At 51.6% G+C, this 15,733-nt stretch overlaps 1 protein-coding gene across 7 annotated transcripts in view; it reads left to right on the top strand.

Annotated features, from left to right (window-relative positions):
* Nucleotides 1–15,733, top strand: part of NOL4L (nucleolar protein 4 like) — a 130,771-nt gene that overhangs the window by 27,419 nt on the left and 87,619 nt on the right. Inside the window, exon 1 of one of the 7 annotated variants that reach the window (XM_072800539.1) lies at nucleotides 13,406–13,429. The exons of 2 other annotated variants lie outside the window; for them this stretch is intronic. Coding sequence is in view for 2 of the 5 variants with exons in the window: in XM_072800535.1 (XP_072656636.1) it covers nucleotides 14,941–15,048 (108 nt within the window). In the remaining 3 variants the exon portion in view is untranslated. Of the gene's footprint in view, nucleotides 1–13,405; nucleotides 13,430–14,289; nucleotides 15,114–15,733 lie in introns of those variants that run through there. 4 more of the 7 variants (XM_072800535.1, XM_072800538.1, XM_072800536.1 and 1 more) reach the window with 4 other exon arrangements.

Here is a 15,733-nt window from a genome sequence, read left to right as displayed (position 1 = left end):
CCCTAATAACCTCATTTAACTTAATTCTCTAAAAATTGAGTACACAGGCACAGAGTAGGACTTCAACATAGGAATTCGCAGTGGGGAGGGGCTGAAGGCGGGACACAGTTCAGCTCCTTGAGCCGAAGCCTCAAAGTCAACGAGAAGTTAGCTTAGTAATAGGGAAAAAAGAGTGTTTCAGGCAGAGGGTACAGCATGGGCAAAGGCCAGGTGGCAGGAGGGAGCATTTGGCCGTCATGGCTAGAGCACAGGGAAGGCATGGAGAGAGGTTCAGGACGAGGCCCAGGAGATGGAGTCCCCGTGCAGCTGCTCCATCTCGCCCTGACTGCATCCTTTTCCAATCATTGGTTTCCTCACTGGTGAAACAGGAGTAACCAAATCAGTCTTGCAGGGCTGGGAGCCTGGAATGAGGTCACATAGGTCTAAGATGTCCCATGGCAGCTCCTAGTAGGTGTTGAAAATAAGTCGTCCCTTTTCTCTTCCCTGCCTAGACCACTCTTGTTAACACTTCATAGCCCCCTCCTTGTCCCCTACCCTGATTTATATGACCCAGCTTGAGCTATAGGCCCAAGAAAGGCCTTGGCAAACATTATCATGATTCGGAGAAGCCATTTGGACTTCCTGGGGATGAAGGAGAAAGGGACAATTTTCTAGGGAGGTGCCTGTTTGAGTGTGCCTGACTTCTGAACTCTGTAGGCCCAGGCTTGGATTCTCAGTAAAATGTCTGAGCCTCCTATGAAATAAAAATACCCTCTCTCAATATAATGTTGCCCTTCATTGCAAAATAAAAGGATCTCCAGTGATAGTAGCCTCCTTCTCTTGGGGCCTGTTTGCTGGGTCTCTGCCCACAGGTCACTGGTTTTCAATGGCTGCGTAGCTGTGACAAGTGCCCGCATGTTTGAGCTTCAGTTTGTATATTTGTGCTTTTGTTTGATACATTCAAGAAATTTATATAAACCGTTTCTTTTAGAACAGTTTTAGGTTTATGGAAAAGATACAAAGATAGTCCAGAGGGTTCCTGTGTAGCCCTCACCCAGTTTCTTCTGTCATTAACATTTGACATTACGATGCTATGTTTGCCACAGCTGAGGAACCCACACAGGTACATCACTAATATTATTATTATTTTAAGATTTTAAAATTTATTCATTTGAGAGAGAGAGAGCACAAGCAGGGGGAGAGGCAGAGGGAGAGGGAGAAGCAGGCTCCCTGCTGAGCTGGGAACCCAACATGGGGCTTGATCCCAGTACCCTGAGATCATGACCTGAGCCAAAGGCAGATGCTCAACCATCTGAGCCACCCAGGTGCCCCCAGTACATCACTATTAACCAAACTCATCCTTTTTTTCAGATTTCACTAGTTTTTTCTTAGTGCCTGCTTTCTATTCCAAGATCCCAATCAAGACACCACATTACATTTAGTGAGCATGTGTCCTTAACTTCTGATTTAAGACAGTTTTTTAGGACCCAGTTTTATTTTGACAAATATTTTTGAGTACCTACACTGTGCATTGTTCTTGATGCTGGGGAAAGAATCCTGCTTTCCATGGAGCATACATTTGGGGGTTGGGAGATAGGTCACAAACAAGCAAATGTAAATATTAAATATATCAGGCACTATATAGAAAAATAAAGTAGGGAAATGAGATTGGCAAGGAGCTGCTATTTCATAGGGAGGTCTGGGCGGGCCCCCTTATGTGGAGACATTAGGGCAGAGACAAGTTGGGGGGTGAGGGCCTCCAAGCGGGTATCTGGTGGAAGAGTATCTAGGCAAAGAGCAGAGCAAGTGCAAGGGCCCTGAGGCAGGAAGTGCCTGGGGAGCCTGAGGAATAATGAGGAGGTCAGTGGGCTGGTGCCCAGTGTGTGGGGGCGAGTGGCAAGGACAGATCTGTGTAGAGGTGGGAAGGTGGCAGGGCTTGTGTGAGGGCTTCTGGCAGGGCTTGTGTGAGGAATAAGAGAGGGTGATGTTCGTGAGGCTTGGAAAACTGTCAAGTTGGGTTTCCCTCTCCATCTCCTGTGTTTAGAGCTGCCTGGCCCAACCCATCCTCTGGCTGAGGGCCAGTAATAGACCACTGGGTGTTTGTTTGCTTGTTTGTTGTTTTAAAGTGTTACATTTTGCAAAGGTAACCGAATCTCATTCCTTAAAAAAAAAAAAAAAAAAAAGAAACCGGATTCATCAGGTACCAATGTGCAGTGAAAAAATGTCTCCTTCCTAGTCCTGTCTGCCAGCCACCGAGCGCCCCTCCCCAGGGGCAACCATTATTATTTCTTGAGTATCCTTCCAGAGATATTTTATACATATATATATAAACACATATGCACATATATTTGTAAGGTTTCTTTCTATTTTTACACAAAATATGTTGTGCAAATTTTCTGTAGGTTGCTTTTTCTCTTCTAATGGCTTTATTGAGATATGATTCACATACCACACAACTCACCCATTTAAAATACAATTCAGTGGATTTGGGTATATTCAGAGTTGTGCAACCATCACCACAATCAATTTTAGAATATTTTCATCATTCCCAGAAAGAAACTCCATACTCATTAGCAGTCAGTCTTTACTTTCCTCCGCCCCCACCCCCTCCCCCGGTCCTGGGCAACCACTAATCTGCTCCTTTCTCTATAGATTTGCCTTCTCTGGACATTTCCTGTAAACAGAATCATACAATATGTGGTCTTTTGTATCTGACTGCTTTTACTTAGTATAGTTTTTTCAAGATTTGTCCATGTTATAGCATGTATCTCATTCCTTTTATTACCAAATAGTATTCCATGGTATGGACATAGCACATTTTATTTATCTGATAAGAGCTGATAGACATTTGGGTTGTTTCCACATTTGGGCTATTATGAATAATGCTGCTCCAAATAGTCATGTACAAGTTTTTGGATATATGCTTTCAGTCTCTTCCACTTCTGAGTGGAACAGCTGGGTCATATGGTAATTCTACGTTTAACCTTTTGAGGAGCTGCCAGACTGTTTTTCAAAGTGGTCACACCATTTTACGATCCTACCAGTAGGGTATGAGGCCTCGATTTTCCCACATCCTCGCCAACACTGACTATCTTAGAGCTAGCCTAAGTGCATGTGAAATTCTATCTCATTATGGTTTGTATATCCCTGATGGTTAATGATGTTGAAAATCTTTTCATGGGTTTATTGGCCATTTGAATATCTTCTTTGGAGGAATATCTATTTAGATCCTTTGACCGTTTTTAATTGCATTACTTTAGTGTTTTGTTATTGAGTTATAAGGCTTTTTTTATATATTGTAGATGAAAGTCCTTTATCAAATATAAGATTTGAAAGTATTTTCTTCTAGTCTATGATTCTCATATCATTTTCTTTCTTTCTTTCTTTTCCTTTTTTTTTTTTTTTTTTTTTTTAGATTTTTATTTATCCATTCATGGGAGACACGGGGGGGCGGCAGAGACACAGGCAGAGGGAGAAGCAGGCCCATGCAGGGAGCCCGATGCGGGACTCGATCCCAGGACTCCAGGATCACACCCCGGGCCAAAGGCAGGTGCCAAACCTCTGAGCCACCCAGGGATCCCCTCTTTCCTTTTTTTTAAGTAAACTCTGTGCCCAACATAGGGCTCAAACTCACAACCCCGAGATTAAGAGTTGTGTGCTCCACCGACTGAGCCAGCCAGGCGTCCCTCTTTTCATTTTCTTCATGATGTCCTTGGGAGTGCGGAAGTCTTTAATTTTTATGAAACCCAATTTGCCTTTTTCTTCTGTTGCTTGTACTTTGGGTGTCATCCTTAAGAAACCATTGCTTAATCCAAGGATGTGAAGATTTGTCCTTGAGTTTCTTCCTGGAGTTTTATAGTTTTAGCACTTACATTCTTCAGGTTGTTTTTCCATTAAACAGTAAATTCATATACTGTTAGAGCATAAGTAAGTCAGAACATAAAGAACTTTCTTATTCTTTTTTACAGCTGCATAGTATTCACTTTTATGGGTATACCATAATTACCTGGTCCTCTGCTAATGGACATTTAGGTTGTTTCCAATATTTTGCTCTCATAGAAATACTTCAGTGAACATTCTTGACTATAGATGGCCATTTCATACACATGTGAGTTTATATCAAAGAGTAGAATTGCTGAGTCCATGAGTGATTTTTTTGGTCTTTAATAGTGCCCTCCACTCCTGGCAGCAATGTCTAGAGTATGAACCATTAATTAATAGCCATGGTTACTGTATATTGAGTGCTCACTGTGCACTGGCATCCCCTCACAATGACCCTGATGGTCAGATTTAAATCCCCACTTTACAGTGATCCAAGGTCATATGGTCTGTCCAGCTCCTGAGCCTGCTGACTTCCCACCATCCTGTCCTCCCCATGCCTTCAGAGTGCCTCGAACCCCTTCCAGAAAGACTACTGGAGGAATGCAAACTCTGCATGTGGTGCCTGGCACATCCCTTTCTAAGACCATACTTACTCATGCAGAAGGCAGAGGCTGGCTGGTCACTAGGGAGTCTTGAATGAGCAACTATGGTATGCTTGGCACCGTCCCCAGAAGTGCCAAGTGGTCTTTGCTCTCAGGCTGCATCCCTCCTAGTAAGCAAGGCAGCTGACTCTCAAAGACAGACTTCAGGACATGTGGTCTGACCCAGGGGCTCAGAGGTCTAGCTCTGGGTCAGGCAAATGTGGGTTCAGCCCTAATTCCATCCCATGTTGCTCTAGGCATTTCATGGCCCTGCTCAGTGCCTCAGTGTCCTTATCTATAAAATGACATCGCAAATAGTACCTATTGGCATGTCAAAATACACTAACTCTATTCTCCTGGTTGGCAAAGTGCTATAGGAAAGAAACATAGGTAGGGATTGAGGAAGTCTTCATGGGGCAGTGAGTGGAAGGGCATTTGAATGAAACGCGGAGGGGGGACAACTCAGGAGCCAGGTGATGGCATTTCAGGCAGAGGAAACGATGTATGTCCAAGCACAAGGCAGGCCAGCCCCTGGTCTAATGGGGGAAGAGAAGCAGCCAGGACGGCTGGTGTGTCAGGTTTGTGCTGGGGCCCGAGTGAGGAGGGGATACAGCTGGAGCTACTGCCAGGACCCTGAGTCTAGATGTGGGTATTGGGCATTATTTGACCAGTAGTAGGGAGCCATGGAATTATAGAGCTAGCAGCCCTGCCCAGCACATTCCTCATCTGCAACTTGGGCTACCTCCTCAGGGCAGACTTCCCCAACCTCATTTCTTCCTGAAAGCAGGAAGCAGTGTTTAAGAGTGAGAGTTCTGGGGCCAGGCTGCCTGGGTTGGTCTCTGGCCCAGCCACTTAACGTGTGACCTCGGTCATGCCACATAACCTCTCAGGGCTTTAGTGTCTTCCACTATAAAAAGGAGTTGTTCAAAAATAAATAAATAAATAAAAATAAAAAGAGGAGTTCATATTTCCTAGGGTTCTCATGAAGAATAAATGAGTGGGCGCCTGGCTGGCTCAGTCAGTAGAGCATGCAACTCCTGATCTTGGGGTTGTAAGTTCAAGTCCTATACTGTGTGTAGAGATGACTTTTAAAAAATTTTAAAATCTAAAAAAAAAAAAAAAAAGTAAATGAGTTATTATAGGTAAAACACTTAGACCAGTGACTGGTATACAATAAGTGCTCAATAAATGAATTTTTACAAGAAAGCCGACAAGGCATTAGGTTACTCTGTTTTTCAAATGGGAAAATTAAGGCCCTCTGCAAGAGTGAATGGCCAGGGTCCCTTTGGAGTCACTCAGTGTTCATTCATTCCTTTATTCATTCAATAAATATTTCCTGAGCACCTACTTTGTGCCAGGCTCTGGAGGTTATTGGGGATCCAGTCAATGATAAACAAGACACCCAGAGAACTCCTGGCCTTCCCCTAGGGTGCCCTTCCGAGGCCAGAAAGGAATCAGGATTTTTAACATTAAGTGTCCAGCTCCAAAATCTGGACAAAAGGATAACAGGATTCAAAATGACCCACATTATCTCATTCTTCCTACAGATGAAGCAACTGAAACCCAGAGTAGAGAGGCAGTAGCCAGGCCACAGGGCCCAAGTACCACTGCATGCCTCTCTCCGGTGCCCTACAGGACCTGGGACAGGAGGTCAGGAGCAGGGGATATGGTAGAAAGCAGCTGGATTCTGGCTATAATTTAAAGGAGTGAACAGGATTTGCTGGTGGAGGGGATGGGTGTGGGGGCAATGTGAGAGAAAGCAGAAATCCAGGATAACTCCAGGGTTTAGCCTGAGCAAGTGGGGATGGAGGTGGTTTCTACTGGAGGAGAGATGGTGAATAGCTGGGGAGTGGACGGGGTGGTGGTGGTAGTCCAAACACTGGATGGATGGATGGATGGATGGATGGATGGATGGATGGATGGTTTTCCCTGGCCCTCCAAAGCAACCCTACTCACTCGCTTTCGGATTTGTCCAGCTAGCCAAATGGAGGCAGAGGAGAGCCCCAGGCTGGAGGTGTGACTTCCCCTTGGAGGCTACAAGATGGACGAGGTTCAGGGATTGGGTCCTGAGGCTGTCAACATCAGGAGGTTCCATCCAAAGTTCAAGATTTCTCTTTCCATGAAGTTTCCCAATTTTTAAGTATAGCAATAAATTTAAAATTGTAATAAATCTCTGCATGCCCCCCAAAATATGTCCATAGGCCCCATTTGGCCTGTGGCCTGTTTAGGATGTTTGGTATGTGGGTCTGGAGTCAGAGTGCCAGGGTCTAAGTCTGGCTCTCCATTCTTAGCTTGTGTGACTTAGCCTCTTGGAGCCTTGGCTTTCTCGTCTGTGAAATGGGAACAATAATAGTTCTCACCTGCTGGTCTCATAGTAAGGGCTCTATAGCTGACAGTGAGGATGAAGCACTATTCATGATGGACTTTATTGGCAACCATGGCAGAGGATGCCAAAGGGGAAAAGAGCATTGGGCTCTGGTGCAGTATCCCATCTCTCTCCTGACAAGCTTTGTGACATAGGACTAGGTTTTTAGACCTCTCTGAGGAAGAAGTGTGTTGTTTCTGGAGTTGGGCAATGGCCAGCATGCCTGTTGAGGCCTCTGAGTCCTCACCCACCTCTCCCTCTCCCTACCTCCTTCCCTCCAGCCTCACCCACCCACCACCTCCCACCCCTCCACCCTGCAGCCAGAATGATCTTTCAAAAGCACAAATCTCAGCATGGTCTTTCCCTGCCTGGAGAAAAACCATGTTGGCTCCCTGCTGCCTTTAGGAAAAAGCCCAAAGAACCTTAGGCTGGTATGAGGAGGTGGGAGACCGCCCTCACCTCTCTTGTCTCATCTCCTTCCACCAGCCCTGCTTCTGTACCAGCTGCACACAGCCCCTCATCCAGCTCTGCCCGCTGGTGATCCATCCAACAGTTATGGAGCGCCACCCCTCCCTGGATCCAGCCACTTCCTTCCCCGAGAAGCCCCGATGGCTTCTCCATGGTCTCCCTACGTTCCCTCTCACCCTTTCCTCTCTGTAGCCCATTTTCCACAAACAGCAGAGGGATCCTGAGAAAAATGCAGTTTGGATGGTGTCACCTGCCTGCTTAAGATCCCTCCGTGGCTGCCTATTTCTCTGTGAGGGAAGCCACAGGCCTTGTCCCAGCTCTCCAGTCACAGTGTCGTTTCCCTACCAGGTGCTCACCACTGCCTTAGGTGCTGATCACCTTCTTACCTGTGGGACCCCAGAGTAGAAGGCCAGTGGCAGCATGCCACCACCAGAGATGGTGCAAGCCCGTCCACCGTAAACATCCGAGACTCAGAGAGGTCAAGTGACTCGCTGTTCCCCTTTCTAGAGGCTTTCCCTGTGGCTTCTTCAGGAGGACCTCCTTGCCCACCCGGCCACAGGTACTTGTGGGGAAAGGCAGGGCCGCAGGGTCTGCCTGGGACTCTGTAGCCACGGTGCCTGGCACTGGTGTCCGCCCTTTCTGTTGGCAAAAATGCCACTCATCTCTTGAGGCCCAGCCCGAATGTCACCTCTTCCTTGAAGCCTTCCTTCTTTAACACAGCTCCACGCCCCACCCTGTTCCTGAGGCCCCTGGGGATCACTCCCTCCCGGTTCATCCCCTGCCAGCAGAAGCTGCTCTGTCCTGGTTTCCTGTGAGCTTTCTTTTCTCTCTCACTGTCTCCCACACTCAACATTATAATTATCACTGGATGGCGAGCTCCTCAAGGCCAAGGAGCGTCACAGTGAAGAGAGCTCATGTTTATCAAGCAAGCGCCGGCCCTGTGCTAAGCACTTTCCTGCATTCTCTCTTTAAATCCTCACAACCCCGTGGGGTTGGCTCCCCTAAAAGCCCCACCTTATAGAGAAGCTGGTGGAGCTTCAGAGGTGTTAGGTCACATGCCCACGGTCACCCAGCAAGTCTGACACCAGAGCTGGATCTCCTAATGACAATGGCAATGACTTATATACAGCATCTTCCACATGCCAGGCATGCGGCCAAGGCCCAGCCAGGGGCTTCCACCTCACAGGAACGTCTATCACAACCACATTTTATGGCCGGGGAAACAGAGGCACAGAGAGGTTAAGTAACTCAGTGAAGCTCAAGAGTAGGATTTGAACCTATGCTGTCTGGCTCTGGGTCATGCTCGCAAACCTTGCACTGTCTGACCTGCCGGGAGGCTTCTCCATATCCTGGCACCCCCAACACCTGGAATAGCAGCCAGCCCCCAGGTGCCACTAGTTAGTATGTAATGAATGAGGGAGTGGACATGGGACCGGGACCCTGCCCCAGCCATCCCAGAGCTGTGTCTGGAAGTTCAAAGATGGGCAGTCCCTCTCCCAGGCTTGGGGCTCCCCCCACCCAGTTGTCCAGACAGCCCCGGGGAAGGACCAGATCCATAAACATGAGGCTCCACTTGGGCCCAGGAGGGGCTCTGGGCACTGTACAAGTCCTCAATATTATTGCTTTATTGTCATTTAAATGGAGCCTGCCTTAAACAGGCCACCCAGTTCTAGCCACCAGCGCTGGACAAAACCCCCATTGAAAAGCCAATTACAATCACTCCATCTAAATTGTCATGGATTTGTATAGAAAATTACATCTCCATTTAGTCCTGAAGCGACGTCCTGAGCATGGACAGAGGGGAGGCTGGCCCATTTACCCCGCCGGCTCAGCGCGGGTGCCGCGGGCAGAAGAGAAAGCCCAAGCTGCTGGGTCTCGGCCGGCCTGGGGAACAAAGGCCAGTTTGTGGGGGCCTGGAGAGAAGCTGGGCCTCTCAGGGCGGCTCAGATTCCAGGCCTGGGCCGATGGACCCTGTACCGCCAGCTGGTCTCCCCTGCTGGCGGCTGTGGCCAGACGAGCTCCTGACAGCCGGCTTCGGGCGGCCCGTCAGCCCTGCCACCAACCAGGGTGGCTAGACCTTGGCTCATGTCCACACTGCCAAGGAAATGAAGAAGGTTTAGCCCGGGGAGCACTGGACTGGGATCCCAAGATCTTGGTTTCATTTATTCACTCATTCATTCATTCTCAAGTTATTGAGGAGTGCCTGCTGGTGGTATAAGAAGCACAGTAGCATAGAAATGAGCTCCAGCTTCAGAGTATTCTGGGTTTGATCCCAGGCTGTGTCCTCAGTAGCTGTGAAGAAAGGCTACTTCAATTATTCATTAGTTCTGAAGTTGTGGTGCACCTACTATGTGCCAGAGGATGGAACAAAATGGCCCTTGGTCTTGGGCCTTAATGTCAGTGGGGGGGGGTTTACTGTTTCACAAATGATAAGTGTTCTGAGGGAAGTGAATAGGGGCTGACACGGGCTTTTGGGACTCTCTATATAAGTAGGCAGTTTGGAAGGAGCTGGTCATGCCAAGACAAATGGCAAGGGCATTCCAGGCAGAGGCAACAGTGTCTGTGGGTAGGGCCATGGGATGGGGAGTGAGGCAGGCTGGAGTCAGCAAAGTGAGAGTGTGGCAGGTGACAAGGTCAATGGGGGCACCCTGAGGATTCTGGCTCTCAGTTTCCTCATCTCCAAAAACAGGAACAATGACCTTAGCCACCAGGGCTTGGGCCAGGACCCAGGAGATAATGTACATGGGATCTCAGAATGGTGCTGGGCACAGGATGCTCCTGGCTAACTAAGATAGCCTGACTTTGATGGCGCTAAGTCTTGAGGGCACAGCCCACTCCTCTGGGTCACTTGGAGTGACGGCTCAGGTGCTTTGCATGCATTAGCTCCAATCAGCCCTATGGGGTAGAGCTTTTTTCTCCCTTTCCCAGATAAGGAAACTGAGGCAGTGCCACCAGTCAGCTAATTATTTATTATTATTCCAATAATTCTTACTACAGGTTACCCAAGGCCTGGCACAGAGCAGATCCTCAAAGAGTATTTGAATTAATGAACACACCTGGAAGGAGGTTACTGGGCAAGTGTGGGAGATTCCTATCTGTGTGTATGTGTGTGAGTGGCTCTGGGACTAGGTATAGCCGTGGGATTCTGAATGTGGACTCTATGTGACTCTGTCCAATGACTGAGTGCAAGTGACTGTGTCTGACAGTGTCACACACTGGTCTCCTGGAGTCCTTGCCTAAATGCTCAGTGGCTGTGGTGGGGACTCTGTCAGAGTGACTGTGTGTGTGGCTGTGTCAGACTGTATATCACTGCCTACACATGTCTGTCTGGGCCCAAAGGGACACTTGGCACCCTATCAGGGATGGCTGGCAGGGCTAGAGGCTACTGTGGGGCAGGGCGGGACAGGTTAGGTTCAGAGGTGAAGAGGGCAGAGTCCCCATCCTCCCCCACCCAGCCCTACCAGGCAGACAGGCAAATGGAAAAAATGTTCACACCCGGGGCAGGCAGGCGGGTGGCTGCCCCACCAAGGACTGCTCTGTGCACAGAAAACAAGTTCTTCTGGTATCAGCTCGAGTTTGGCAGGAAGTGGCTTTTGGGTGGCAGGAAGTTGGATTCAGCTCATATCAGCTCCGGCCGAGGGGCAGGAGAGCAGTTATCTGGGGTTAAACAGAGTTACCAAGAAGCGGGGCCCCAACCCCCTGTACCCGATAGAGCTGAGGGCACAGCCCACCCCTCCTGGTCATTTGGGATGATGGGTGGGGAAGGGGAGGCCTTGCAAAGAAGAACTGCCACCTATCCAAATGCTACTGGGCCCCAGATCCCAGACAGAGTTCATCATCCACCTCCTATGACCCCTGTTTAGCAGGTGTGCAGACTGAGACCCTGAGAGGCAGTGACTTACCTGGGGTCACCAAGAGAAGTGGGGAGAAAGGGAAGAGAGAGGCTACAAAAAATTTATAACTATCTAGAGACAAGATAAAAACCAGGAAAGAGGGCAAAGAGGAGAGGGGAGATGGGAACAGGACAGGGAAAGTAGTTGAATGAATGCAGAAAGCAATGAGACTAGGCCAGTGGGAAAATTTCTGGGGTGCTCACTGTGTGCCAGGCTCTCCCAGGAACATCACAACTGACCTTGGGTCCTGATCCTGAAACCATTTCCCAGATAAGGGGATTGAGACCCACAGAGCCTTGCCAGCTGAGCCACACCTGGAATCTAGATCCGAGCCCAAAGCCCACGTTCCAGGCCATGCCTCCTTGCCCAACTTCCAGGGAAGGGAAGTGGCTGTACTAAAAGGGATTCCCAATTTTACCACCTGTTTGCCTGGGTATACTGTTGTGGAATTCACCCAGTTGGCCCATGGAGAGTCAGGATTCAAACCTGTGCAGAGAGGCTGCAGAATTCATGTGCTTAACCATGTGACAGGGTGTGCCAAGCACTATGCCAGAGCAGACCGAGAAAATCATGGCTTTGCCTTCAGGCTGGAACCCAGAGGCTCCAGTCGCTGATCTGAAGCCCCAAAGAGAAACTGAATCTCCCAACTCCTAGCCCTGGACACTCTTGTACCCTTCCACTCAGCCCCCACTGGAGTCCCTAGGGAGTGGGCCACCGGTCCTTCTGTTCTCATCCCAAAAGCAGCACCCAAGCTGTTCCCTGGCTATGATGCTGATTTGAAGCTCAGTTTGTATGTCGTTTGCACATTACTCAGTGCATGTCAGAAGGTACGAACATCTCCCTTTCCCAGAGAGAGCTGCTGGGCCCCCCTGCCCTCCTCCAGACAGCAAAAATGCCAGCCGGCTAGACAGGGAGCTGCGCCCTGGCCTCTGACAGCACCCGCCTGCTGCTGCCTCCCCCATTCCCTCCTGGAGCCAAATTTAGGCAGCTCTGCTACAGAGAGATGGGGAGAGTAGAGGCAGGAAATGGCGAGGTTGGAGGCAGCCCTGCCTTGGCCTGCACAGGGTGGGGTGGCCCCAAGGGTACCCCTGTCCCTAAAGCCCTTGGCCCAGCCTCCCCCACCCCTCCTCCCACAGGAATGTGGGCCAGGTTGGGGAACGCAGGGTTCTCAGCTGCAGCCCAGGGTGCTGGCTACTCTGGCCGTGAGGGAGGAGGGAGAGATGGAGGGAGGGAGGGAGGAGGTCATGGCCGGGGCAGTGGGGAAGGGATCAGATAGCCTCCTCCAGCCCCAGACACCGGCTGCCACTGGGGACAGGAGCCTGCTCTGCTTCTCAGCACTTCCTGCCCCTCCTTGATGTGCCCACCTGGATCTGATTCTGGGGTAGGGGGCAGGAGGTACAGCTGGGCCTTTGGGGGGACTGAAGTCTCCCCAAAAGCTCCACCAGTCTGTCTCCTACTTGGGCTAGACTTTTGGCGGTCTTGGTTTTCCTACCTGGGAAATGGAGAGGCTGGCCTAGAACGATTTCCAAGTATCTACCCATACGGAGAGCAAGGGTTTCTGGGAGGTCTGATAGAGATTAGGGATTGTGGCAGTGGCTTTAGGCCTAGGAACTTAGGTTTCTCAGGTAAGGTTCCTCATTGATGTGGGATGTGGGTCGGCTGAACAGTGAAAGACCCGGGCTGGATTCTAGCCATCAGGAACCTGGGGGTGGAGTTAATAGTGCTCAGCAGCTGGAAGCATGGATCCTGGGGTCTGACTGCCAGGGTTTGAATTCCAGCTCTGCTACTCATGACTATGGAGAAGTCGCCTCAGCTTTCTGTGCCTCAGTTTCCTCAGCTCCGAGATGGGGGTTAAAAACCTCCCAGAGCTGCTGGGAAAGTGAAATGAGGCAGTGAATGTTTGGCACATATTAAGTGCACCGCGATGCCAGCTACCAGTGTGACTGTTTTGTCTCCCCGAGCGGTTGGGAGGCCCCCTCCCGCCCCCACCCCCCACCCGCAAGCTATAACGGATGTGGATGCGATGGGGAGGCGCTGTAGGTTGGTGGTGAAATGGACATCGGGATGGGGGTTCAATCTGCGTGACCCTGGGCAAATGGCCACACCCCACTGCGCCTTGGGCGGGGAACAGCAGAGGCGCCTGCCGCACAGGGCCTGCGAGGATTACACAGATCAGGCTTGGCACAGCGCCTGGCACATAGCGGGCGCTCCCTGAAGGGGAGCTGGCCAGATCGAATGGTACCGGCCCGCACAAAGGACAGGTGGGCAGCGTCCCCGGGGGTGCGGGGGGGGCGAGGGAGGCGGGCGCAGGGCAGGTGCGCGGGGAGTGGGAGGCGGGGCTGGGAGAGGGGGCGCGCGAGGGCGGGCGCGCGGGCGCGCGGGCGCGCAGCAGGTGCGTGTGGAGTGGGCGGGGCCCCGCGCGGGCGGGGTCTCCAGGTGAGCGGACGCGCGCCTGGAGGCTGGCGACGGGGGGAGGCGCGCCGCCCTGGCCCACTGCCGGAAAGCGTCCCTGTGTCTTTAACGGCCTCCTCCCCGCGGCCCCCCCCGCCCCCTTTGTGCGCCCCCCCCCAAGCCGGGCTGCAGCCGCGGAGCCGTCCCCCCTGCACTGACAGCTGGTATCTAATTACTGTGTGAGAATGGAAAGTCAGGCTGTCCCAGCTCCGGGGAGAGGGGATTAACGTCTCCTGCAGAATACACTTCCTCTGGTGGGTTGCCATGGTTACTCTCATTACCTGCCTGCCCGCGAGGAGCCCGCGCGAGCCGCTCCAGCAGGCCCTCCGAACCCGGGCCCGGCGCGCGCGCACCTCCCGGCTCCTCCGCGCTTCTCCCCGCCCCTCCCCGCCGAGGCGCACGCGCGTGCGCCCTGGGGGGAGCGAGGGCAGCCTCACCCCGCCCCGCGCCCCGCGCCCCGCGCCCCGCCCCCGCCCGAGCAGCTGTCAGCGGCGCGCGCGGCCCGGCCAGCCCCTGCGCGCGCTGTCAACAGTCATTAGCGCGCGGGCCCTCCCCTCCCCCTCGGGCTCCCCTTTACCCCCCACCCCAGCGCAGGGTGGGGCCTGCACCTGGGGCCTCCGCTCGTTAGCGCGCCCGGCCGCCCGCCGCGGCCCCGAAGGGACCCGCCCGCGGGGCCTGCTTGGCTCAGGGTCGCCCCCTTCCGCCAGAAGCCCCCCTCAGCGACCCCGTTCCCTGTCCCTGGCCGTGGCTCCCGAGGGAGGCGGGCCCCCAGAGTCCTGGAGGGTGCCCCTTTAGAGTAATAGCCACAGTGGGGGCATTTATGGATGTCTCGCCCAGGGTGGGCGCTATTTGTGCACCGTTTGGGTTCCCACAGCCGTCCTGTCTCATTGTGTCACCTCAACACAGGAGGAAACTGAGGCCCAGGCAGGCCAGCCCATTAGCTAGGGTCCGAGCTGGATTGGCTTCAGGCCTGTGACTTCACCCCTAGAGCACCTGCGCCTCGTGGACGCCCCCAGGCCACAATCCCCAGCCAGCCCCCCTGGCCCTGTCCTGCCTTACAGTGCCTTTGGGGGCTCCCTCTTCCCCCATCCTTTAAACTGAGATCATTGCCCACCTCTTGCCAAAAGGGGGGTACTTGGGCCCACTGTACCCCTTTCTCTTACCGCCCTTCCCCCATCCTTTCCAAATATTCCAGAGCTAACAAAAAAAAAAAAAAAAAAAAAAGGAAAGGAAAAAGAAGAAATATTCAGAGCTGTTTGAAGGATATGGCATCCCTCAAAGGTAGCGCTGTCGTTCGGGGGCTGATCCCAGGCAACTTTCTATGGCCTGGGGTGTGCATTTCGGTCCCCAGCGTGATTTGAAAGAAGATGGAGGTTCAGCGAAGCAGAAAGGAGGTCTTGGAATATGTGAGGCCTGTTCCAGATGGCAGGTGCGCCGCGGTGGCGGCTCGGCACTAGCAGTTGGAGATTGTGCACAGGGGTGGAGAAGAGGCAGGTGCTACACTGAGTCCTCAGTGCCTTGTTTATGTATTTATTTATTTATCGGGGGTGTGGTCTCCTCCCTCGCCCATCCCGGCCTCCAAAGCTCATTGCAGCTATGGGTCCTACAATTCTGGTGTAGATCTCTATTTTGGAAGGTTGTTTTTTTGTTTCTTTGGTTTTGGTTTTGGTTTTCAGTGCACAGTAGGTAGTATTTATAACTGAGAGATATTCAAATACCGTCCTTGTTCCATTTAGGCCATGCTCTCTCCTCAATCACCTGATTGCCTGGCTTTACAAACGATGACCGGCTTTTCTTGAGGATCCCAAGGAAGAAATTTCCGGATATTTGGGTGCAGGTCTTCATTCTGGTTTTTTTCTTTTCGGGCTTTCAGTTTAGTGTAGCTTATACATTGTCTCTCCACCTCTCACCTTTCCTTCTGAGAATGCTTTGCAGGAGGCTGACCCCTTTCCTTGGATCTTCTTTCCAGCCCGAGGAGCTGGAAGGAGACTTTGTAGGGAACCCCCCCCCCAAAAAAAAACCCTGCTTCTCCCACTTGCAAAACCTTAGTCCTGCCTGAATTTATTAAAGTGTGGTTTGGGGGACAGGAGGAACAGCTACAGTTCCAGAAGTTG

The sequence above is a fragment of the Canis lupus genome, chromosome 26 (assembly GCF_048164855.1).
Source record: "Canis lupus baileyi chromosome 26, mCanLup2.hap1, whole genome shotgun sequence".
Lineage (NCBI taxonomy): Eukaryota > Metazoa > Chordata > Mammalia > Carnivora > Canidae > Canis > Canis lupus.
Note: the sequence above shows the minus strand (reverse complement) of the source record. Positions and strands in the feature narration are given on the sequence as shown.